The sequence below is a fragment of the Ovis aries genome, chromosome 3 (assembly GCF_016772045.2).
Source record: "Ovis aries strain OAR_USU_Benz2616 breed Rambouillet chromosome 3, ARS-UI_Ramb_v3.0, whole genome shotgun sequence".
Lineage (NCBI taxonomy): Eukaryota > Metazoa > Chordata > Mammalia > Artiodactyla > Bovidae > Ovis > Ovis aries.
In genome coordinates, this window is record NC_056056.1 from 58800706 (window position 1) to 58827700 (window position 26995).

General features: G+C 44.5%; 1 protein-coding gene across 2 annotated transcripts in view; it reads left to right on the forward strand.

Annotated features, from left to right (window-relative positions):
* Positions 1 to 20958, forward strand: part of SMYD1 (SET and MYND domain containing 1) — a 46172-nt gene extending 25214 nt beyond the window's left edge. For both annotated transcript variants that reach the window (XM_004005897.6, XM_012169765.5), the window contains 4 exons: positions 9634 to 9726; positions 13590 to 13753; positions 15136 to 15304; positions 16494 to 20958. In XM_004005897.6, coding sequence (XP_004005946.1) covers positions 9634 to 9726; positions 13590 to 13753; positions 15136 to 15304; positions 16494 to 16652 — 585 coding nt within the window. In that variant the 3' untranslated portion in view covers positions 16653 to 20958. The remainder of the gene's footprint in view (positions 1 to 9633; positions 9727 to 13589; positions 13754 to 15135; positions 15305 to 16493) is intronic.
* The last annotated feature ends 6037 nt before the right edge of the window (positions 20959 to 26995 follow it).

Here is a 26995-nt window from a genome sequence, read left to right on the forward strand (position 1 = left end):
AGTTAGGAGTGGAAAAGTCCTGGATACGGAGTCAGAATGAGGAAGCATGTCTTAAAATCCCCCAAAGACTTCCCTTGTGGTCCTGTGGTTAAGACTCCATGCTTCCAATGCATGGGGTATGGGTTCCATCCTCAGTCTGGGAGCTAAGATCCTACATGCTATGTTGTGCAGCCAAGAAAATACTAAAAAAGAAAAGAAAATCTCCCCCAACTCCACTTTTACAATAAGCAGGCCTCAGTAGAGGCTCCTGAAGAAGACCTCAAGACCTCAGTTAATCAACTGTACTTCAATTAAAAAGAGAGAGAGAGAGACTTAAGAATGAAGGCACCTGGGTCAGGAATGCCCATATGTGAAGAGTGTGACCTGCCAGGATGGGCCCGAGCCCTTGGCTGCACCTCCCTTCAGAGACTGCGGTGCACTGGCCTTGCACCAAGTCTTTTGTGGGGAGGGCAGCTTTCCCTCCTACCTGTGTGGCCTGCCAGGTACAGCTTATAGTCAGATTTGAAAAAGCACATATAGGTTTTTAACTGGGTGCCAGACTCCTTGGAGAAACTAACTCAGTATTTCTGTATAATGCACAGTCCATCAGTGCATTTGAAGACACAAGTATACTTGTGAATTAACTTAACTTCTGTATTCTATTGGGCTTCCCAGGTTGCACTAGTGTAACAAATGCACCTGCCAAAGCAGGAGACATAAGGGACTCGGGTTTGATCCCTGGGTTGGAGGAGAGCATGGCAGCCCACTCCAGTATTCTTGCCTGGAGAACCCCCTGGACAGAGGAGCCTGGGGGACCATAGTCCATAGGGTCGCAAAGAGTCGGACACGACTGAAGTGACTGCACGCACACATACGCTGCACCCTGTGTGCTGGCAGACACTTGTCTCTGGTTAGAGCAAAGGCTACAAACAAAACTGACTTCTAGGTTCAGAGGGTGGGACCCACTCAATTACTTATGGCATCAGTGCTACTCTCCCCCACTCATTTCTCTCATCCCCAGGCTATTCTAGACAATTTTTTTTTTTGCCACTAACTTATTTTCATTTTTAATAGGTAATATTTTTTTACCCTTTGACCAAGCTGTTCTAAGAATTACCCTGCAGATATACTTGCATACATGCATGGGTATATGTGTAAAGAGATAGGACACTGTGGCATTGTTGGGAACAACAAAATATTGCATGATATCTAAATAACCACCAATAGGGAAATATTTAAGTTAAGGCAATACTTCAAAGTCACTAAAACTCATGAGGTATATCTTTATGTACAAATATGAAAGGAGCTCTATTTCTTTTTTTTTCATTTATTATTTTTTAATTGAAGTATAATTGATTTACAGTGTTGTGTTAGTCTCTGGTATACAGCAAAATGATTCAGTTATACATGTGTGTGTACATGCTAAGTCGCTTCAGTCGTGTCCAACTCTGTGTGACCCTCTGGACTGCTGCCTGCCAAACTTCTCTGTCCATAGCACTTTCCAGGCAAGAGTACTGGAGTGGGTTGCCATGCTCTCCTCTAGGGGATCTTCCTGAGATCCTGTGTCTCTTATGTCTCCTGGACTGGCAGGCAGGTTCTTTACCGCTAGTGCCACCTGGGAAGCCTACACACACACACACATAATTCTTTTTCCTGTTTTTTCCCATTATGGTTTATCATGGGATACTGAATATAGTTTCCTGTGCTATGTAGGAGGACTTTGTTGTTTATTCATTCTATAAACAATAGTTTGCATCTGCCAGCCTCAAACTCCCAATCCTTCCCTCCCTGCCCCCTTGGCAACCATAACTCTCTTCTCTGTGTCTGTGAGTCTGTTTCTATTTTGTAGACAAGTTCATTCATCTCATATTTTAGATTCCACATGTAAGAGGTACCATATAGTGTTTGTCTTTCTCTTTCTGGCCTACTTCACTTTAGTATGATAATCTCTAGGTCCATCCATGGAGCGGCACATGGCTTTTAAAATCTCTGAGTAATATTTCATTGTATATAGGCACCACATCTTCTTTATTCATTCGTCTGTTGAAGGACATTTAGGTTGTTTCTGCATCTTAGCTGCTGTGATTAGCTGAGCTCTATCCCTTTTTTTAGAAGCATTTCTTTATTTATGTTTGGTTGGGCTGGGTCTTCCTTGCAGCGCACAGGCATTCTCTAGCTGTGGTAAGCAGGGCAACCCTTCGTTGCAGTGCTCAGGCTTCTCGTCGTGGTGGCTTCTCTCGTTTCAGAGCACATGCTGTAGATGCTTCTCTGGTTGTGGCACACAGGCTCGGTAGTTGTGGCTTGTGCACTCTAGAGTGCAGGCTTAGTAGTTGTGGCACATGGGCTTTAGCTGCTGTGTGGCATGTGGAATCTTCTCGGACCAGGGATCAAACCCGTGTCCCCTGCATTGGCAGGTGGATTCTTATCCACTGTGCCACCAGGGAAGTCTGAGCTCTCTTTCTTAAGGGAAAAGAGTTAAGGGGCCAAACATTGACATATGAGTTTGTTTCCTAGGGCTGCCATAACACCCAGGACCCCATACAGGGTGACTTACAATAGAAATGTATTGTTTCCCAGTTCTGGAGACTACAATTTGAAATTGAGGTCTTGGCTGGACTGGTTCCTATTGAGGGCTATGAAAGGAGTATCTGCTCTAGGCCTCTTTCCTTAGATAGTAGATGGCCCTGGGCCTCTTTCCATGGTCTTCCCCTCATGCATGTATCTTTCTCTTTACCTGGCATTCTGTTTATGAGAACACCAGTACCACTGGATGAAGGGGCCACCCTTAATTAAGTATGACCCCATCTTAGTTAATTACACCTGCACGGACCCTATTTCTAAAAAAGGTCATGTTTTGAGGTACTAGGGGTTAGAACTGAAACATATGGATTGAATTTGGGAGGGGAATGTAACACTGTATGCAAATTAAAATTAAATTTATTTAATTCTTAAAATTAGAGGTGACACATGCACTCACACAGACACACGTTACCCATGTGTGTACAAGCAGAAGTCAGTCCTGACACAGGCAGGATACGAAACACTCAGGAATGTGTTCTTTTTAAAAAATTGTTTACTTATTAATTTATTTTTGATTATGCTGGGTCTTCATTGCTGCATGTGGGCTTTCTCTCGTTGAGTTGCAGTGAGTGGGGGCTATTCTTCGTTGCAGTGCACTGGCTCTAGAGCACTCGGGTGTCAGTAGTTGCAGCACGAAGACTCAGTAGTTGTGGTGCACAGGCTTAGTTGCTCAGTGACATGTGGAATCTTCCAAGACCAGGGACTGAACCCATGTCCCCTACATTGGCAGGCAAACTCTTATCCACTGCACCACCAGGGATAAATCCCAGGAATGTGTTCTTTATAGGAACAACCCCATTTTCACAGAATCAAAGGTTCTGTATTCCAGGTAACGTGTTTTGGCTTGTATGTGTGGGGCACTGAGCTCAGTACCACAGGAGGAACAGAAAGGAATAAGCTACTGTGCCCACCCTTACCCTGACCTTCTAGAACCTGCAGGTTAATGTGTATCTTATCTGCAAGCCAGCCAGCCTTCCCACCTGCTGCCTGGACCTGAGTAATTTTTTCATAACTTACTTCTACCACTACCTAATTTTTAAGACGCAAGATCTTTTCTCCCTTCAGAAATTAAATGAAATAACTGTAGTTATTTCTTTGAATCTTTTGAAGTTTCTTTTTATAGAAACCAAGTTAAGGTATTAGTTTAATTATAAATTTAGTACAAATGAACTCAAAATAAATTAGATAAGAAACTAAATTACTTATTATGTCATGGAATATCTGTTTCTTATCTAATTTATTTTGCGTTCTTGCATGTGTGCTAAGTTGCTTCAGTTGTGTCTGACTCTTTGTGACCCTGTGAACTGTAGCCTGCCAGGCTCCACTGTCCATGGGATTTCCCAGGCAAGAATACTGGAGTAGGTTGCCATGCCCTCCTTTAGGGAGTCTCCACGACCCAAGGATCAAACCTGTGTCTCTTTATGTCTTCTGTATTGGCAGGCTGACTCTTTACCACTAGTGTCACCTGGGAAGCCTCTTTGAGTTCCTTAGTACTAATTAATTTATTTCCCATTTACTTATCCTGAAAGGACGCATCTATGCTCATATAACGGAGAAGGCAATGGCACCCCACTCCAGTACTCTTGCCTGGAGAATTCTGTGGACAGAGGAGCCTGGCAGGCTGCAGTCCATGGGGTCACAGAGTCAGACACTACTGAGTGACTAACACTTTCACTCCCCCCGACCCCCCAATATTGTAGTGGAAAGGACACTGGAGAAAAAAATTAGGAGGCCTGTGTTCTCATTCTGGCTGTGACCCTGAATGTCTAAGCTTGGGCAAGGTTCTTCCTTGTGGGTTTCAGTTTCCTCATCTGTGAAGTAGGGCATTGGACTATCTTATTAACAGTTCCTTCAGGCTTTTCTATGATGTCATCACAATTGCTTTTATTTATTTAAATATGCTTTATCACAGCCTGATAAGCTCCTCTCTGTACACCAGCCTTTGTGACTCAACTTCAAACCTTCAGCTGGCATCAAATAGTTTCTGACTCATTTTTATATATATATATATATATATATATATATATATATATATATATATGTTATATATATATAATGTATTATATACACATAGAGCTGGATAAAAATAAAAACCAAATATTTTTAAAATAGAAAATAACACCAATTTCCCTCAGTTGTAGCTTTGTACCCTCCTTGTTTAAGCTGCTGTTTTTTAAATTTTTTATTTTTTTCCTCTGTCTCCAGCCTTCACCTATGGTTTTCACAATAGGAATATTTCAGTTTTTCAAGTTTGGGGAGCCACTGTCCCTCTTTCCCTCCCCTCCTCTTCTTTTGGTTCCTCCTCTGGTGCCCACCCCCCGACCCCCTTCACCACTAGCTCCTCCCTCTTCTTCTCTGACTCCTTTCTCTTCCTCCCTATTTTCTATTAATCTTGGTGCTCCAGGAGAGTGGAACCTCTCTCTGTGGAGTTCCTTAAATCAGATCAAGTTTTCCTGCCTTTACTCTGAAAAGAGAGCCAAGTGGAACAGCCCATTTCCCTTCTCAGAATAGCTTTATCACATGTTGCATGGGTCAGTTAACAACCTTTCAGCCAGGTTGTTTTGAGAACCTTGGCAGTTGCCTCCTTGAAAAAATTTAACTCCCTTCAAGAGCTTAAGTAGCACTTTTTCTTACAGCATCAAATTGAAGAAGATTAAAAAAAAATTCTTTCTATGAGATGCACTTTATTTTTTTAATTTGTTTTTAATTGGAGGATAATTGCTTTACGACATTACGATGGCTTCTGCCATACAACAATGTGAATCAGCCATAAGTATGCAGATGTCCCTCCCTCTTGAATCTCCCCTCATCTCCCCATCCCACCCCTCTAAGTTGTCACAGAGCACCGTGTTGACCTCCCTGTACTATACAGCAACTTCCCATTAGCTACCTATTTTCCATATGGTAATATATATATTTCATTGCTACTCTCTCCATTCGTGCCACCCTGTCTTGCCCCCTCTGTGTCCAAGGTCTGTTCTCTGTGTCTGCATCTCTATTCCTGCCCTGCAGATAGGTTCATCAGTACCATTTTTCTTAACATCTAACAGCTTGGTATTCTCTGAGCCTATCCTGCAAGTTATTGATTACTTGAGAAGATTCACTAAGAATTTTGAATATGATGGAACTTACAGTAACTTGGAGACTAGTAGTCATCAACTAGATGGGATTTTATGAGCCAACACTTGGGCAACAAATGATAGGTGAAACTGAAGATGTAGGTTTGATGGATGGATGATACGATACACCTCTGGACCCTACTTACAGGACTCTGCACACTAGGCAAGACCTGGACTCCTCTCACTAAAGTTGATTCAAATGGGCTTAGGGAAGCAGCTGCTGCTGCTAAGTCGCTTCTCTGTGTGACCCCATAGATGGCAGCCCACCAGGCTCTCCCATCCCTGGGATTCTCCAGGCAAGAACACTGGAGTGGGTTGCCATTTTCTTCTCCGATGTAGGAAAGTGGAAAGTGAAAACTGAAAGTGAAGTCACTCAGTCGTGTCCGACTCTTAGCGACCCCATGGACTGCAGCCTACCAGGCTCCTCCGTCCATGGGATTTTCCAGGCAAGAGCACTGGAGTGGGTCGCCATTGCCTTCTCCGTAAGGAAGCAGACACACGCTGAAATGATGTGGTCTGGGACCAAGACATGACCAGTTAACTAACGGGGCTGAGTAGCACTCAGGTGGGAAGTCAACATTTGGGTCGTCAAGCAGGAAGGCAGCCAGAAATCTCAGCCAAATCAAAGGTCAAGCTGAAGGTTAAACCAGGAGTGAGACCCAGTGGAAGGCAGAGCACTGACGTATGCATCAACTGTCAGGCTGTGAGGCAAGTACAGAAACAAACACAGAATTGTGGGGAAGCCCAGGCTTCCCTGGTAGCTCAGACAATAAACAATCTTCCTGCAATGCAGCAGGCCTGAGTTCTATCCCTGGGTTGGGAAGATCCCTTGGAGAAAAGAATGGCAACCCCCTCCAATATTCTTGCCTGGAGCATTCCATGGACAGAGGAGCCTGGCAAACTACTACAGTCTATGGAGTCACAAAGAGTCAGTCATGACCAAATGACTGACATTTTCACTTTTCAGGTACAGAAGGATATGGAAATGAAGGTAGTTAGAATTGTAGGGATAATGAAGAATTCTGCAGGAGTCAAAATAAGTGGAGGGGAGGGGAGAAAAAGAAACATAATCCCACTTCTTTAAGTGATCCTGATGTTGAAGCAAGCTTTTCTTGGTTGGCAGCTCTCCTACTGCAAGGTGAACACAGCAGAGCTGGCTCAAGGCAGCTGGGCGCCTGAGAGAAGACCCTGATCTCCATTTATGGAGGAGGGTTGTTTTTAAGGGAACGGATGCCCATTCTCTTAGTTTTTGATAGTTTAGGGAAGGTGACTCCACAAAACAATTTAAGCAGAAAATCTAAACAGAGTTGTTGACCCCAATTCCTTATGGTTAAAAAAAAAAATTGGATACTTGGAGATCTGATTAAATAAATTAGTCTAGCTTCATACAGTAGAAAATTCTAGTAATTAAAAAGGCAATATCGGTGTTTGGTTTTATTTTAGAAAGCAGTTACGGGCTTTTTTTTGCCTGGGATAGACCATTTTCCTTAGAAAATTGGTCTCATGCTCCTTTCCCTCCAGACTGTTATGCTTAGAACACAGAATGAATGAGCTCTTCATGTGGGCAGCAGGATAATATCTGTGAAGTTCTTTAAAATGCTTGGCAGCTTTGCTTTCATATTTATATGGGAAAATATCTACTGTTCAGTCACTAAGTCGTGTCCAACTCTGTGCAAACCCATGGACTGCAGCTTTCCAGGACCCCCTGTCCTTCACTGTCTCCCTGAGTTTGCTCAGATTCCTGCCAATGGAGTCAATAATGCTATCTAACCATCTCATCCTCTGCCACCTGCTTCTCCTTTTGCTTCAATATTTCCCAGCACCAGGGTCTTTTCCAATGAGTCGGCTCTCTGCATCAGATGGCCAAAGTACTGGAGCTTCAGTTTCGGCATCAGTCCTACCAATGAATATTCAGGACTGATTTCCTTTAGGATTGACTGGTTGATCTCCTTGCACTCCAAGGGACTCTCAAGAGTGTGCTTCAGCACCATAGTTCAAAAGCATCAATTCTTCGGCATTCAGCCTTCTTTATGGTCCAACTCTAACATCCATACATGTCTACTGGAAAAACCATAGCTTTGACCATAATGAGTGAAAAAAAAACAGGCAATAGAGAGAAATATGTTACTATACCAGTTAGAAGAATATGATGCTATTGACGTAGACACACTCATGCATGTGTGAACATGCAGGACCAAAGTTCAGCCAGTGTAAGCTGATATGGTCACATACACATACTATTGATGTGTCTGTGCCTTTGATCTATCAGTGCTTTCCCTATACTAGTTGTTAAATATTTAAAATATTATTCCTGTGTATATGTATTAGAAAATACTCCTCAACATACTATGTCCATCTTTGGGTGAGTTTGGAGATTTCCGCTTTTTTTCTCCATATTTTTTCATATGTTTTATTTATTTTTTTTACAGTTTGCATATATTAATTTTACAGTCAGAATAAATAATAAAGATATTTTTATTTTGCAAAAAATTATATCAGATTTGCCTACGCAAAAAACTATTTTTTTTCCCCAGAAAAGAGCTTCTGATATTGGTAAGCATTGCAGGCAAACTCTTTCTTTGGTCTTTGGGAAATCTGGCACTTTTTCTTCAAAATTATGCTTTCATGGGAACTGGTTTCTTAATTACATCAAATATCAAATATTCCAATATTAAAACCTCTAATATCAAAACCTCATTTTTGTTTTTCAAGATTGCTAGACTGCTTAGGCAAACACAGGAAGCCTAATTGGTCTAGATTTCACAGCTAACAAGTTCTTCATGAAAGCCGTTTTTTTAAAATCATGCATTCATTTACTTTGTGGTGTCAGGTCTTCACTGAGGCACACTGGGCCTTTTGTTGCAGTGCACTGACTATAGTTGTGGCACTTGTGTCTCACTAGTTGCATCATGCAGATTTGGTTGCTCCTGGGCATGTGGGATCTTATTTCCCTGACCAGGGATCGAACCTGTGTCCCTGCTTTGTAAGGTGGATTCTTAACCACCAGATCACCAAGGATGTTCCATGATGTCCTTTTGATCATCCTAGGAAGTATGAGCTGGATGCAGAGACACATGAAAGGGTTGACAGCCCATAGCCACAGGGCCCTGTTTAATGAGTTTCAGTGGCAAACTGGAGTAGGATTTTTTTTTTTTTTTTTTTTTGTCAAACCCTCAGCCTCTGTCCTCAGACCTGTGCTGGCCAGTATTTGGGTGAAAACAAAAATTCAAGGTCATACCTATAGAATATGTGGTTGATTTGAAGTCAAGAGGAAGAATGGCAAACATTTTGAGTGATAGAATACAGTAAGAATCCAAAATGCCAGGGAAAACACAACAGGGATTAATGTCAGATTCTTCATTGGGGTCTATAAACCCAGGCATGAGCTGGGCTGGGGAATGTGACCCAGCAGCAAGGCTCTGGGACTTGGTCAATGGAAAATGCAATGTGCATCAGAAGCGTAATGAGGGAGTTGGAAAAACTATACGGATCCTGAGCAGCATTTACAGAAATGAAGCTTTCACAAGGAGGAAGGCATTAATCTTGTACTACTACTAAATGTCAACAAGAGCAACTGAACCTATTTGCAGGGCAGGAAAGAGATGCTGACATAGAGAACTAATATGTAGACATGGTTGGGGGGAATGGGAGGGTGGGACAAATTGGGAGATTGACATGTATACTCTGCCATGCATAAAAAGAGAACCAGTGGAAGCCTCCTCTAGAGCACAGGGAGTTCACTTCGGTTCTCTGGGATGGGGGGGTGGGTGCGAGGGAGGTCCCAGAGGAAGGCGGATATGTGTACACTTATGGCTGATTCACTTCGGTGAACAGCAGAAGCTAACACAACATTGTAAAGCAGTTATACTCCAATTAAAAAAAATGTTGGCTGTTCAGAGATGTGGTGGGTTGTCTCACGAAGGGGCCTCCAACTCAGTGTCCCTCCCTTTCCCAGCCCTCTCAGGAGGTGGTGAAGGAGATGATACAATTCTCCAAGGATACACTGGAAAAAATCGACAAGGCTCGCTCTGAGGGTTTGTACCACGAGGTAAAAATTCATTTTTATAGGGGATAGGGGTGGGGAAGAGGGCAGAAGGGTTCTCTAGTAAAGGAGGGAAATGGTGGGGGGGCAGTCAAGATGGGGAGGCTACCAAGCAGGATTTTTTTCTGGAAGATGTCCCATGATTGAGACCATGACTCTTCTTGCCCTTAAGCCATGCAGCCTCTTTTAGAGTTTGAGGAAAGCACAGGCAGCCTGACAAATGTCCCTGGGGTTTGGGGGATGGTCTATAATATTTTAGGTTGGCATCAGGGACGGAGGAATGGAAATGGCAGTGGATGGCTTGCTTTCTGGTAACTGAACGTGTGTCCTGCCTACAGTTTCCGGGCTCTTCTAACTGTGCATTCAACCCTGGCTCTACACTAGAGCCAAGCTCTACACTAGAATCACTGAAAAATACTGATGCTCAGGACAGTCCTTCCAGAATCTCTTGGAGTGGAACCCAGACATCAAGATTTTTAAAGCTCCCACGTGATTTCAATGTTCACCTAAAGTTGAGACCCACCACCAGCACTGACCTGCAGAGCACTTACTTGCACTGAATTCACTCAGGCAGTTTGTTGGAAATACAGATTCCTGTGTCTCACCCTCTGAGATGTGATTCACCCAGTCTGCAACAGAACACAGGGATCATCACAGTATTTTTTTTTTTCCCCTCCAAGCTCTTTAAACAACTTGTGTGGCTGGGTTTGGATGCCACTAAGAGAAGGCAATGGCACCCCACTCCAGTACTCTTGCCTGGAAAATCCCATGGATGGAGGAGCCTGGTAGGCTGCAGTCCATGGGGTCACAAAGACTTGGACACAACTGAGCGACTTCACTTTCACTTTTCACTTTCATGCACTGAGAAGGAAATGGCAACCCACTCCAGTGTTCTTGCCTGGAGAATCCCAGGGATGGGGGAGCCTGGTGGGCTGCCGTCTATGGGGTTGCAGAGTTGGACACAACTGAAGTGACTTAGCAGGGTGTGGCAGTGTGGGAGATTCATTTCTGTTCATTTCTGTCAGCTTTTCCGTTGTCTTCATTCTTCTTTCCTCACTCATTCACTGCCCATTTTTGAGCCCTTATTGAGGTGACCAACACAGGACATGCTGCTTGCCTCCCAGGAGTCTGTCAAGTCTCAGGGAGAGTCCCACAAACAAAGTGTTACTGTACAATATAGAAAATCTAGAGGTTTGAGGTAAGAGCTTCAGCTCCTGGTTCCATTCCTCTGTCCCCTCTTCTTCCTCATTTGTCGTCTTCTGTGCTCAAGCTGGGCAGGGCCAGATGTAGGGCTGGACACTGCCTATGAGCTCATGATTGTTTTCAGGATGGATTGTTTGTTAGCTCACACTCCATCACTCCCCTCTACCCACCCAGTTGCCCCAGGGGCCTCTGGGAGAATCTCAGAGAAAACGAATTTCCACTCATTAGAAATGGAAAGAATTGTGTGACGTTTCTTCCATGAGATTAGCAAGGGAAAAAGAAGAGAGCTATGAACCACTAAAATCTAGAAACCATCTGACTTTGTAGGGCATCCCTGAAGCTATGTCTACACGTGAGTTAGTCAGGAAAGCCTGCCTCCAAGTCCCTTGGGATTGAGCCCATCTTCTTCCTCACCAGGACCAGTGTGGCCTCCTTCTAGTCAGTCTCCTGGACCCTCTCTCTGCCAATCCATCCTGTACACCTCTAGCAGGTCATGACTGTCCAATGTCACTGTGCATAAGGGCCACCCGGGGGCAAATACGAGCTACAGATGCTAGGGTCCCTCCCCTAGATATTTAATTTTTTTGGTCTGGGGTAGGACTCAGGCACTGGGATTTTAAAAAGCTCTCCAGGGACTTACAGAGAGTTTGTCCCAGGGGTACCTGAGTGCACACTGGTATCACTAGTCCAAATGATGCATTTTATAGCCATAGAAGTGTGGAAATGGAACCATAGCTTAGATTCTACTGGTTACATCACCTACCATACCACACATATCCTCCTAGCCTAATAAAATGTTTTATAATGCTGTCAAAGGCTCAGGTGAATCACAGCTTTATAAGCAATACTTCATGAGAAGGGGCTATATCCTCCAGCATGTGGTATCCTCTTTATGTTTTTCCAGCTTTATTGAAGCATAGTTAAGAACTAGAAATTTTACTTGTTCCAGGTGTAAAAAAAAAAAAAAAATCTCTCCAGATGATTCCAAAGCACAGCCACGATGGAGAATCATGGACATGATGGTTAAGATAAAGCTTCATTGTTTGGTTTGAATCTTCACTCCATCACTCAGTCTCTGTGTAACTTCAGCAAAGCACTTACCCTCTTTGTGCTTCTGTTTCCTCATCTGGGAAAATGAGGATATTAGCAGCACCTCTCTCATCATGCTGTTGGGAGAGGAAGTAATGTGTGAATATAGCTTTTATAACTCCCTACTGATTTCTTTTTTAATTGGAGGATAATTACAATGTTGTGGAGGTCTCTGACATACATCAATGCCAATCAGTCATAATTATATATGTATCTCTTCCCCCTTGAGCCTCCCTCCCTGACACATTCCACCCTTCTAGGTTGCCATGGAGTGCCAGGCTGGACTCCCTGTGTTATATAGCAGCTTCCCGCTACTTATCTATTTTACACATGATGGTGTATATATGTCAATGCTACCTTCTCAGTTCATCCTTCCCTCTCTTTCCCCTATGTGTCCATCCTTTATATCTGTGTCTCCATCCCTTCCCTGAAAATAGGTTCATCAATACCACTTTTCATATTCCACATATATGCATTAATATATGATATTTAATTTTCTCTTTTTGACTTACTTCATTTCACTCTGTATGACAGCTCTAGGTCCATCCACATCTACAAATGACCCAGTTTTGTTCCTTTTAATGGCTGAGTTCCTTTTAATATACTATTGTGTGATTCCATTATTCTTAACCAGTTTTATTTAGGTTTCTGTCAATTGCTAAGGAAACTCCTGACTAGTACACATACATACAGCAGATAGGAAACTTAGCTCATATTTGTCTGGCCACCTTCCATGCATATCATCTCACCTCATCCTCATATGGCAGAGGTACGGACACAGAGAAAGATGTCTGTATCTCCATCCCTTCTCTGCGAATAGGTTCATCAGTACTGTTTTTCTAGATTCCATTTGTTGTTGTTCAGTTCAGTTCAGTCCCTCAGTCGTGTCCGACTCTTTGCAACCCCATGGACTGCAGCACTCCAGGCTTCCCTGTCCTTCACTTCCCTGTCCTCCCAGAGTTTGTTCAGACTTGTGTCCATTGAGTCAATGATGCTATCCAACCATCTCATCCTCTGTCATCCCCTTCTCCTCCCACCCTCAATCTTTCCCAAGGTCAGGGTCTTTTCCAATGAGTCAGCCCTTCGCATCAGGTGGTCAAAGTATCGGAGCTTCAGCTTCAGCATTAGTCCTTCTAACGAATATTCTAGATTCCATATATATGCATTAATATGCAATATTTGTTTTTGTCTTTCTGACTTACATCATTCTGTATAACAGGCTCTAGGGTCATCCATCTCACTACAACTGACTCAAATTCATTTCCTTTTTATGGCTGAGTAGAATTCCCTTGTATATATGTACCATTCATCTGTTAACAGACTCCATACGAACTTCTATGGTAACTCCTCATCCTGCCGTGTCAGTGCTGTGTCCCACTGTTACCCTTTCCATGCCTACATCTTAGCCAAATGGGAACCATTTTTCTCTTCAAATCACAAGCTGGTGCTTTCCCATCTCTGTTAGCAGTTTCCTCAGTCTTCGAAGCATGAGTGTCCAGCGGCATCATGATGCTCCCGTATGTGAATTAAGCTTGTGCTCTGGTGCAGTGAGTACGGACAGGGCTTGTGTCTCCTAGGTTGTGAAGTTATGCCGGGAGTGCCTGCAGAAGCAGGAGCCAGTGTTTGCCGACACCAACATCTACACGCTGCGGCTGCTGAGCATTGTTTCCGAGGTCCTCTCCTACCTGCAGGCCTTTGAGGAGGCCTCACACTACGCCAGGAGGATGGTGGATGGCTACATGTAGGTGACGATCCTGGGGCTCAGGTAGTCTCCAGAAATGTGTCTATTTCAGGGATGGCAAGAAGATGGCAGGCATATCACTATATCCCTCCTTCTGGCACCCACAGCAGGCATTAGTAATCGATCACCATCCTCTTTATGACTGAACCTCTTTATCATGGTGTACCCAGCAATAATGTCCACATAATCAGATCTGATACTTGAGATGAAATCTGTGTGTCAACCTTTGTCTTTCCCACCTCCAGGTTGTTTATTATTTGGGTGGCATCTTCTGCCTTTGGTTTCCTTAAGGCTAAATCTGGCTTGATTTTTAAGTGCCTAGAAAGGTTCCCCCCACCCCCAACCAATCAACCAATCAACAGAGGCAATCTTGCAGCTTTAGAGTTTATCAAAAGGAAAAAGAGAGGGACTTCCCTGATAGTCCAGTGGTTAAGACTCTGTGCTTCTACTGCAGGGGGTGAGATTTCAATCCCTGATTTGGAAACTAAGATTCTGCAAGCCCCACAGTGTGATAAAAAACAACAAACAAGCAAACAAGAAACAGAGAGAGAGAAGGGAAAAAAAGAGAGAAAATAAAAGAGGTGTGGGCCATCCTTGCTTATAAACTGTAAAAGGCAACTTCCTTGCCTTTCCTCTGCTAATGTCATCTCTTGCAGTATGTGTCCACATTGATGTGTGAATTTGTATTTCTGGACAAATGAATACTTTTGCATAAGAAAGTTGTATTTTTTTGAATGGAGGGTACCCTCTTCAATCCATGGAGGGTACAAAAGGAGGGTACCAGGGAAGTAAGAATACTACTTTGTCCCATGAAGAACATTCAAATTATTTTTTCCCCTAAACTTCTTAGCTTTTTCCCAAGGAGAGGTTGGGTGCTCCTAAAGGCTGCCAGCTCCCAGTACTCAAGTTCCAAGTACAATCCTGACCCCGTTTCCCTGTGAGGATTTGGCTCAGTGGCCCAGGTCAGAGTCTCCATCTCACAGCCTCACCACGTGGGTGTTTGGTATCTGACTGCGGCTCTGTGTGCCTCAATCTGTCTTTGATGGTGGATACCTCCCAGGGCTGATGGGAAAGCAAATGGACTTAATCAGTGAGGTCACTTTGTTTTATTTATTTATTTAATTTTGGCTGCCCTGGGTCTTCATTGCAGTGTGCCAAGGCTTCTCTCTAGTTGTGGCACCCAGGCTCTCTAGTTGCCCCACAGGAAGTGGGATCTTAATTCCCCGACGAGAGATTGAACCTGTGTCCCCTGCATTGGAAGGAGGATTGTTAACCACTGGACCACCAGGAAGGTCCCATGGTCCCTTGTTAGCTGTCAAATGCTGCGCAGATGCAAGGCAGGTTGGGAATATGGGTTATGATTACTTGCTATGTCCTTACAGGAAGCTGTACCACCCCAACAATGCCCAGCTGGGCATGGCCATCATGCGGGCAGGGCTGACCAACTGGCATGCTGGCAACATTGAGGTGGGGCATGGCATGATCTGCAAAGCTTATGCCATCCTCCTGGTCACACATGGACCCTCTCATCCCATCACCAAGGACTTAGAGGCAAGTGGCATCATGGGGCTGGGCTGGGCTCTCTGAAGATGAAAGCTGAGTACTAGATTCTGCTTTTGCAAAGACCCTAGTTGCCTGCTAGACCAGGAGGGAATTCAGACATGCTTAGTCTTTCCTCTCATTTTATACCTGAAAAAACTGAGGCCCAGGGAAGGAGAATAACCTGTCCTTAGTCACAAAGCAAGTGGATGGCAAAGCTCAGACTTGAACCCTAAGAGCTCAGACTTGAACCCTAAGATGCTCCAAGTCTGGACTGAGAAAACCTAATGGTGTGCATGTGTGTGTAACACGTACATTAGAAAACCTGCTACATGGAGTAGAGTCAGAGAGCACAGGCTTTAGAATCAGACTGCTGGGATCCAATTCCTGCTTTACCACTTTCCAGCTGTGTGGCTGCTAATACTGAATGTATGGGCCTCAGTCTCCTCATCAGTGAAATGGAGGAAAAAGACAGGGTTGGCACAAGGGTTTGATGAGTTGGTATGTGAATGGCATGCTCTTCATAGCTACTGGTTTCCTTTGTGTTTTGAAGACTGATTTATTTGAAAGTAACAGAGTCCAAAAGACTGTCCTCAGGCAGCGGTATAGGGAAAGAGGACAGACTCTGGCATCATAGAATGTAGGAGAAGACTAACTTTATGTCAGTATATTAAGCTTGTCAAATAAGTCATTGTCACCATATTCACTGCTCTGACCTTAGCCCTGCAGCGAAGCATGGCCCTTGATAAATATTTCTTGAATTAACATTACGAGGGTGAGGGTTTTGCTATGTGTCACAGGCTGTAGTCTTCCTGGCACATTATAAAGTACAAGGGCATCTCACCCGTTTCATGTATGAACAACTTGAGGGCTGAAGGGATTAAGTCCCACAATGTTAGATGGGACTTCAGTGCAGGAGCCAAGGTTCAAACCAAGGTCCCCACCTGGCACTTCCTAAGAATAATCTCTGCTGAGAACAGTCCCTCAAGCTACTCTCTCAGTGGTTCGTGTGACTGCCTCTTCCTAACAAATGGAGCCCACTGTCAGGACATTCGGCCCCCAGTGGATGAGTGTGAGTGTACATGCGTGCATGTGTGTGCAGGGTGTGCGTGTGTCCTCTCCAGGAGGGCCAACCTAAGTCAGAGACCGACATGTCCTGGGGCTTTGCCATCACAGTTTTTGATGTATCCGCGTCCCACAGGCCATGCGGATGCAGACGGAGATGGAACTGCGCATGTTCCGCCAGAATGAATTCATGTACCACAAGATGCGCGAGGCCGCCCTGAACAACCAACCCATGCAGGTCATGGCCGAGCCCAGCAACGAGCCGGCGCCAGCTTTGTTCCACAAGAAGCAATGAGGACCTGCGTGGTGGGGGAGGGGCGCCGTGGCTGGGGGACTGGGGAGACATCCTGGAGGTGGTGGGTTTCTGGGGAGACCCTTGATGAGGAAATCAGGGTAAAGGGCAACTTTGTTGCCATGGGAACGTACTGCTCTGTGATCCCTGGTGTCATTTTCTTTAACTTCAACTGAGTCCAATTCAGTTTAACTCTATCCCAGCCCAGCCCAGTCTAACTCATCCTACAAATGTTTATTGGGTGCTAGACCTTAGGTATAAAGAGGTCCCCAAGGTAACTGGGGAGAGGAAACATAAACAAGACACAGCATGACAATAAATGCAGTGGTAAGCTCTATGGAGAGAGGGTATGTGTCTAGGGTGTGTGTGTTGTCGTCGGGGGTGGGGGTGGGTGTCCATGGAGGAGATGACCTCTGAGCTGAGACTTGCAGGTACCTGGAGTCTCCGTTGTTTGCTTACCTATCTGTGCAGGTGTCTCAGGGATATTCAGGATTTGCTGACTGGAATGGGTGTTTCCAGTTTCCACAGGTGACTGTGGAGTTATGAAGGAAGGGACTGTGTTTGGGCCATGTGGGTCCTACTCAGAGAACTAGAACCTCTTTAATAAGGGTACTATGCAGAAGGAGATGGAGGTTTGCTCAAGCCACTTGAGGCCTCAGTTTAAAGTCTGTGTTCCCAGGATTATTCTGAAACTACTTTTAGAACAGAGAGGGAGTGGCTCCCTTCTCCACCCTTTATGTCAAGCCCTGTGATTCCCATGCTCTGGGAGTAGTTGGATGTTAGCTGAGATTTCTCTGGCCCAAGTCTCAAGGGTGAAGCTGAGGGAAAAATTTGGAAATCCACCTACCTGATAATCATGGGTCCAGCAGAATTGGATATTTGATTTGGTTACATGTGCCTGGGTGGTCTATATCAGCTTAGACTTCATCAGTGATGCCCAGGAAATCTCTATTTTTAGTTATGAATAATTATGACTTCTTTGGGTTAATTTCTTTCATTGTCCATACTCTGAGTTCTCTGCTTTTCTTACCAGAGACACTTCACACTTAGGTTGGGACCTCTTTGGGGTATGATCAACTTGCTCTCATCTCCTGGGGAGCTGCTCTTGATTTTTCACTCAAGAGTGAGGGTCTTGGGAATCAACCAATCCAGCTGTCCCATTGGCCTGGGACAGTTGTCCTAATTGTGCTCTTGTATCTTCTGGGAGCCCAAACTTCTCACTAGTGTTTTGGGGGATCCTGGACCAAAACCCTCTTTTTGGGAGTGTCACCAAGTGTTCTATATCCTTTGGAGCCACCCTTGACCCCAGAGCTCTGACTAACATCCTGAAGTCACATGATCCCCCTGGGACCTTTATTTGTCACCTGTGTCTAAACAGTCACTTCTTCCATCCTTACACCCCTTCATCCTCAGAACAATCCACTACCTCCCTTGGAACCCAACAGCCCTGCCAATGTGCCAAAATCTTTGTCCAAAAAGTTCTGCAAAGATGCCAACTCTTTGCAGGATACTTGTACCTGGCACTTGGCTCTTTATTGAGGACACCTGCTTCTTTAGAACTTTCACTGGGAGAGGGACAGTTCTTCTAAGCCCACATACTACATGGCAAAGGATGGAACCAGCCCTCTCCCAGGGAGCCAACTGTGCCAGTTCAAATGGTCCGTCCCTCTTCTAGTCTTCCTAGGTGGCCCTAGTGGTAAAAACTGGCCTGCCAACGCAGGAGACCCTGGTTTGATCCCTGGGTTGGGAAGATCCCCTGGAATAGGAAATGGAAACCCACTCTGGTAGTCTTGCCTGGGAAATTTCACAGACGGAGGAACCTGGTGGGCTACAGTCCGTGAGGCCACAAAGAGTTGGACATGACTGAAGTGACTTACCCTCATCTAAAACCTTCCTCAAAATCTCTTTCCTTCTTTGTCGCTCTCATCTGCCACACTGCCGGTCATTCCCCAATATTCCTGGTCTGTTTCCCATCCCCTCTTCCTCAAATTAGGTGTCTGTCTTCCTTTTGGCCCATGCCCTCTTCCAGCAGAGTTCTGACCTAGATTAATTCAGCTGTCTTATTTTCCCTCCGTTGTACCTGGAGGTCTGTGCCCAGCCAGGAAAATGGCACCTTTCATCACAGGTTCCTCCATAGACTTCTCTCCAACCTCGGCTGGCCTTGGGGTGCAGCCCAGACGTGCTCCTGTGCCCCTCACTGGCTCCCCCTTTGCCCAGTGGTTATTTCAGGCCTTCACTCCTGTTCTTGAGTTCTCTGCTTTCAGCAGGCCCTCAGTGTCTGCTTCATGGAGGGGCCAGGAGATGGGATTTCCTGTTTCCTCTTCCCACGTGGGTTCACACATGTCGCATCTGTGCTTGTGCTTCCCGTCCCCGCCTCCTCACACCCCCTTCTCCTCCAAAGCCAAACTCTCCACCTGTGCCTGGGACTCCTGTCCCCTCCTGGGTCTTTGAAACTCACTTCCCCTATATTCTCTCTCATCTTGGATTCTTCACATTTCTGGCTTATTTAAAGCAGTTAATTGACAGGTGGGGGACTCATAATCTTTACGGTTAACTATTTTCTAAAAGGCTTTGTCTCCCATGTTTATTAACAACTCTAAAAAAAAATTTATTGATTTTGGCTGCATTGGGCTTTTTTTTTTTTTTGGTTGTGGCACATAAACTCTTACTTGAGCACATGGGATATATTTCCCTGACCAGGGATCGAACTCAGGCCCCCTGCATTGGGAGCATGGAGTCTTAGCCACTGGACCACCAGGGAAGTCCCTCTTATAAAAAAATGCTTTTTTAATTGTGGTAACAGTTACATAATATGAAGCATACTATTCTAACCGTATTTAACTGTATGTTTCAGTGGCACTAAGTACATTCCCATTGTTGTGCTAGTCTCACCATTGTCCATCTCCCAAATTTTTCACCTTCCTAAACCGAAGCTCTGTCCCCGTTAAATACTAACTCCCCTCCCTGCCCCACCCTGCATCTACCAATGTACTTTCTGGCCCTATGAATTTGACTGTTCTGGGTACCTTGTATAAGTGGAATCAGACAGTATTTGTCTGCACCTACTGTATACTGAAATTTAGCTTTCTTCACTTTCCGTTTCTTCCTGAACCCACTGCAGAATGAGCATGGCTCTTTCCAAGGTCGACTCATGGTGGGACATGAACTTTGTATTATTTGGCTTCTCTGATTCAGTTGGCATCACAGCCCTTGATTTCTGGGCACCACATCCTTGTAATGATTCTCTGTTGAGATTTCTCTCCTGCCCTTGACAGGCTGGTATTTCGAGCTGGTTTTGTTCATTCTGGTCACTCATCTCCCGCTGCATACCTCCCCCCAGGAGCTCAGCCAGGCTCTTTGTTTCCTCACTGCCTCAGGGCTTCCCTGATGGCCCAGATGGTAAAGAATCTGCCCGCAATGATGGAGACCCCAGTTCGATCCCTGGGTTGGGAAGATCCCCTGGAGAAAGGAATGGCAACTCACTCCAGTATTCTTGCCTGGAGAATCTTATGGACAGAGGAGCCTGGTAAGCTGAAGTTCACAGACTTGCAAAGAGTCAGCACTACTGAGTGACTAACACTTTCATACTTTTGAGGCTGATATCCTTAAGTCTGTACCCTCTAACCTTGTTCTTGAACATGAGCCCCACATATCCTGTCAAACGATCTGCCCCTCAAACTCAGCATGTCCAAAAGGAAACTCTTTCTCTTTCCTTTCTCCCCACTCCTGCACCTGTTCCTCCTCAACACCCATTGCCCCCACGGAGAACATCTGACTACTGGTCTAGTTACTTCCTGAGTATCTACTTCATCTGGGATTTAGCCATGGGTCCTTGGGTGACCCATGTCCTCCTGTGCCTCTCTGAGTTTTGAAACATTGTGTCTAAAATATGTAAAACCTATCACTCCTGTTCATCTTTCAGCACCCACTTTGGAAATCACCCCTTCTGCAAACCCCTTCCTGAAAGCTTTAGATTCAGCTGGCTGCCTGTCTGAGTCTGCCATATTACCCTTGAATCTCCCATCATAACATTCTCCTCACGACCTTATATCACCTTTTTACTTGTCTGCCTCCTCCATCAGATTGTAAGCCTCTGGAGGGCAGGAGCTTTGTCCCTTTATTCATCTTTCTATCCCCAGAACCTAGCACAGGTCCCAGGAAATAGTAGGTGCTTAGTTAATATGTATTGAATGAATGATTAAGTGAATGAATTTGCTTAGATCCGAGCACAAGAGACATAGAACTGTGTATCTTGAGTTTTTATTATAGCAGTCCACAGAGGCTATTAAATTTCCATGTTTCCAACAAATGTGTGCAGCTTCTTTCTTTCTGACAGTCTGTTTAGAGCAGTGTTAATAGACCTCTCTGTCATGATGGAAATGTGTTTTATCGGTGTCTAGTACGGTAGCCACTAGCAACATGGGACAACTGAGAACCTGAAATGCATCTAGTATGAGTGAAGAACTAAACTTTTAACTATTATATTTCAATGAAAATAGCCAATGTGGCTGGTGTCTACTGTATTAGTGCAGTTCTAGAGAATTCTTCAGTGTAGTTTTTAAGATCATGTACACTGACACAAATTAATTTCATATCAGTGGTCCTGATATTAGCTAGATGATCTTGGACTGGTTATTTCATCCATGCTTCAGTTTCATTATTTCTACATACCATGGAGTGTTACTATAAGAGATGCATTTTTATTTTTTATTTATTTTTAAATTTTTCTTTACAACAATCTGAATTATTGTAATTAAGATAGTTGTCCACCATGGGGAACTAGTTAATGTCCCCCAGATTGAGGCAATTGAGGCTTCAGGAGTATCCATAGCCCCAATCATCTTGTCCATGTGTTTAGAAAAATAGTAACATTCGTGCTCATATCAGGTATATATGTACAGCATTGGGTATGAATAATGGCACAAGTTCCTCCTCATGCAGCTGTCAAAATATCTAAAGCCAAATCTGTTTTGTAAAACCATCTTTCTAATTTGTGCTTGTTCAGCATTAAGAGCTGAAATAGCTTTTTGAGAATCTTGCAATGCCTGTTGAGTAAAATTAGTCAAAGTATCTACTCATAGCATAATCTGTAGTTCCCAAAGAGGGAACAAACACTGCAGCCAAATAATCATCCCAGTGAAATATGGACCTTGCCCACCGAGTTTTAAGGTGGGGGTAAATTAGCAGACTTTTCTGAAAGCTCTGAAAATATAAAGCCATGAGTAAAGGCTAGGCCTAGGGTACATCTCCCTATCCAACCATGGGGAAGCCATGCCCATCAGTAAGAGCCACATATCCAGTAGGTTCCATTTGGAGCAAGCCAGCATGACTGAGATATCCAGTCCCAATTAGTGCCTGGCCACACAAAGGGAGCACCTGAACTGGGGTTGGAAAACACGGGAATGATTACATTGCATATTTCCTGAGGCAAAAATCCCAATTGTTTCCAATCATTGCAATTAAGTTGTTGGCTAACTTTTGGGGATGACTCTGTTTGTTCCCAGCATATAGGGGTAGTAGATATTAGACATCCTTTTTTAGGAGTTAACCATGTAACCTCATCTCATATTTGATAAACGTCAGGGAAAAAACCATTAGATCTAGACCTATTTGCCTTATGTGTAGCGAAATAGTCATTAAACCGAGACAATGTATAATCAAAATTAAAAGTCACGTTATGTCCATAGTTAAAGTACAAAGTGTTGCACCAGTCCATTTTAGGGTTGTTAGATGTCATCAGTTTAAGAAGAGGCATCACATATGATTGTTGTCTAAAAGTCTTTTCCTTGAAGTGGAGATGTCCACCACGGGAAGCCTTCCATTGATGAAGAGGGGAGTGCTCCATAGACCCAGCAGTTAGACCGATTATGAAATGCTGCTTAGGAGTGAGCCCAGGACAGGAATGCATTGTCTTGAAGATCAAACGGCAGACTCAAGATTTTTGGAGTCAGCAGAAGTAGGCTCAGATAGATTATCAGGCCCACCTGAGAGGTCTAAAGTCAGAGCATAGAAAGTAAAGACATAAAATGAAGTCACTTAGCTCCAGTCAGGGTGCCACCTCTTAACTCGAGTGTGATGTACCCACGAATCAATTCCTGGCACTTTGACAGCTCGGTTCCTGGCTCAAATAGAGGCTTGCTTGACTCAGAGGCTGGGTCAGGAGTCGTCTCCCAGAGTCCATTAATGCCTGTTGAAAAGCTTTGGGCTCATCCAGACAGTCCCATTACGGAAGCGGATCGGGAAGAAAGTGGGCCAGGGGCTTCAATAAGCATGGAGTAAGTTGTCTCCAGTGTCTCCAACCAGCCACCATTCACCATCCTCCAATGGATACCATGGCCACGCAGTATCACATAGGAAGACCAGGTGTGTCTTCTTTAGGCCCTGGGCATCAAATCTATCCCAGTTTTTCAGGATACAGTTCAAATAAGTGAGACTGGAATTGTTAGCTCCCATCTTGTCCTGAAGAATCCCAGATGAGCCCCCAAGATGAAAGGTTGTTGCTGAATCATGCAAAGAGGCCAGAATCCTTGGCCTCCAGAGGAGAAGAATTCAATCTGGGGCCAGAGACTAGGCTTGATCGCTCAGAGCTTTCGTGTAATAAAATTTTATTAAAGTATAAAGGAGATAGAGAAAGCTTCTGATATAGACATCAGAAGGGTGTAGAAAGAGTACCCCGAGATATGTTTTTAAAAATATATGTCTCTTAGAACTGAGCCTGTCCCATCCTAAGTGGTCCATGAGCATTCCACCCATGCTTCTGTTGGGGTGTCCCTTCCCCTACTAAGAAAGTAGAGCTGAAGGACAGAGACAAGCAGTGGTGTGATAGACCAGCTCAAGGCAGTCAGCCACACACACCTCTTCCCACCTCTGCATAGCATCACACTGATAACCTGCCATTGGCCTTGGTGGGAATATTTACGTCATGGTGATCGGTTGAACTTTAGAAGAACACATTAATTTGTAGTGTTATCAACCGATAAAAGTGGAGTTTGCTACATAGATACAGCAGAATAGATAGTTAGAAAGATCATTAAAGATTCAAGGGTGAACTCTGCATTCTGAAACCTCTGTCATCCAGTGCCACACCAAACAAATTTAAGACCTCTGATTACTACCCTTCATACTAAGCCTCTTGTCCACTGCCCCACAAGTGAATTGACAGGCATGTATTAAAGGCCAGATATAACCTTTAACCTGGATGGCTCAGGTGTACTTCTCTTAAGGACGCAGAAAGAAGTCAATAAGGAGATCCTTGGGGAAGAACCTGTGTCTTGTCTTTCCCAGCTTCTAAATGCTTCTTCTAGAATGCCCACATTCCTTGGTTTGTGGTCCCCAGTCAGCAGGATATCACTCCTTCTCTGATCCTCCTGCCTGCCTCTTTCACTTAGAACTCTTGTGATTTCATTAGCCCCAGTGGGATAATCCAGGATAATCTTCCCATTTCAAGGTCTTCACTTTAATCATAGGGTCCATGACTCAGATCTGGCTACTACCTTTTTCTACGTGGTGTGCGAGTTAAGGACATTTCTCCATGTTTAAATAGGCTGGAAAAAAAAAAATCAGAGATTTCCCTGGTATCTTGTGGTTAAGAAATGCAGGGAACATGGATTCAATCCCTTGTCTGGGATCTAAGATCCCACATGCCTCAGGGCAACTAAGCCCGCAGCTGGAGAAAGCCTGTGCACTGCAACAAAGATTCAGCACAACCAACATTTAAAAATAAATAAAAAACTAATTTTAAAAAATGTTTTAAAAAATCAAAAGAAGAACACATTAAAATGATATGAAATTCACATTTCAGTGTTCAAAAATAAAGTTTCAGTAAGACACAGCCACACCTACCTGTTTGAGAATCATCTGGGGCTGCTTCAGTGTTAACCGCAGCAGAACTGGGGGGCTGTGGCAGATTCTGGGTGGCCCACAAAATTGAAAATATTTACTTTCTGGCTTTTTACCAAAGAAGTTTACTGATCCCTGTTATAGAGACTTGAATGCCATTTATGGAGTTTGACTCTCGTGTATAAGTCAGTGAATTGGGATGCATTATGACCAGTGCTGTGTTTAGGGAAGATGACAGTTCGTGGAATGAAGGTTCACACGTAAGAGAGAGAGGCAGGGAGTTGCCATTGTGGCCTGTGATACTATGCAAGTAAAAAGTAATTGGGCTTCAGCTCCAGAAAAGGAAGGAGAGAAGGTGGGAAAGATGACAGAATCATTTGTTCATCAAGGTACATTTTTTTTTCAGAAGTGAATTTCTGGAAATGTATTATTAAAAAAAAAAACTTTATATTTTGTATTGGGGTATGACTGGTTAACAATGTGATAGTTTTAGGTGAACAGCAGAGGGACTCAGCCATACATACACATGTATCCCTTCTCCCTGAACTCCCCTCCATCCAGGCTTCCACATAACATTGAGCAGAGTTCCCTGTGCTGTAGGTCTTTGTTAGTTATCCATTTTAAATACAGCAGTGGGTACATGTCCCTCCCAAACTCCCTAAATATCCCTTCCCCCCACTCTTCCTCCTGGCAACCATAAGTCTATTCTCTAAGTCTCATCAAGGCACATTTGTTGAGAGATTTCTGTGGGCTGGGTGCAGTTCTGAGAGCGGAGGGATGTAAGATAGAAATTCCAGAGCTTGGCAGCTCTCTGGCTGGCTCAAACAACTGACGTTTGTTATCTTAGAGTTCTGGAGTCCAGAACTTGAACATCAAGGTGAACAAGGCTCTGCTCCTTTCATGGGAGGTAGGAAATGATCTTGTCCCGGTCTCTCTCCAGGTTTCTGCTAGTTCCTCAGCTTGTGGTTGCATAACTCCAGTCTCCACACGGCATACTCCCTGCATGCATGTTTCCATTTCCATAAACTTCTGCTTTTTTTTTTTTAAATTTAACTGTGCTAGGTCTTAGCACGAGGAATCTTTGTTGTGGCATGCATGCAAGATCTTTACCTGTAGTGTATGAGATCTAGTTCCCTGACAAGGGATTGAACCCAGGCCTCTTGCATTGGGAGCATAGGGTCTTAACCCCTAGATCACCAGGGAAGCCCTCATCTTGCTTCTTCTTGTACTCAATCATGTCCAAATCCTTACAAGTCCATGGACGGTAGCTTGCCACAATCCTCTGTCCATGGGATTCTCCAGGCAAGAATAGTGGAGTGCATTGCCATGTCCTCCTCCAGGGGATCTTCCCAACACAGGGATCAAACTCATGTCTCCTGCATTGGCAGGCAGATTCTTTACCATTGAGTCACCTGGGAAGCTCGAAGTCCCCATACATTTGTCAGTTTTATAAGAATACCAGCCATATTGGATTAGTGGCCTGCCGTACTCCAGCATGACCTCATTTTACTTACCTAGTTACATCTGCAATGGCTATGGCTGAACAAGAAAGGAAATGGCAACCCACTCCAGTATTCTTGCCTGGAGAATCCCAGGGACAGAGGCGCCTAATGGGCTGCCGTCTGTGGGGTCGCACTGAGTCGGACACGACTGAAGTGACTTAGCAGTTACATATGCAATGGCTATGGCTGAACAAGAAAGGTCACAATCAGAGGCTGAGGGTTAGGGCTCTGACATGTGAGTTTTGGGGAGATGCAACTCAACTCATAACGGTTACCAGAGCCTGGTACAAGGTACCGTTTGGGGAAACACCTCTCTTCTCTCTTAATCTGCTTTGCCCACAGCCCAGAAGGGCTTTCTAGAGGTTTCTCTGTCCACTTCTTGTCCATTGGGTGGTTCAGGGCCTGCTCCTTTTGTTCATGCCCCCAGGTGGGTGGGGCTGGTGGAGCTGCCAAGGCCACACGTGTGGGCATGGCTTCCCTTTGCCTGTCCAGAGATCCTGCTCTCTCTGCCCACGTGGGAGTGACCTAGTCCACCACACAGCCTCATGCTCCAGCTCCTTGCTGTGTGGCTGTCCAGTGGGACATGTCATTCCAGGGCTGGTCTACAGATCCAGCCACATCATGTGTTCCTTATAGGGTTGCCTGAGTGGACAGCCTGGGGTCTGCTTTCAGAGTGAGAATCAGACCTAACCCCGCAGGATGTAACATGTAGATGGTCAAGATTTAACGAAACTAGAGGTGATCAGTGTTCAAGAACTCCATCAAGGAAAAGCCATCAAGAAGAAAGGACATTTTGGGGACTTCCTGGGTGGTCCAGTGGCTAAGACTCCCAATGCAGGGGGCCCGGGTTCGATTCGTGCATGCTACAACTAAGCTGGTGAAGCCAAATAAACAAAAAGAAATATTTAAAAAAAAAAAAAAAGAAAGGCAACACCAGGTGCATTTCTCTCTCAGTCTCTCTCCTTTACCTCCCCATCCCCTTCCTCCTTTAAGCAAAAAGAAGAC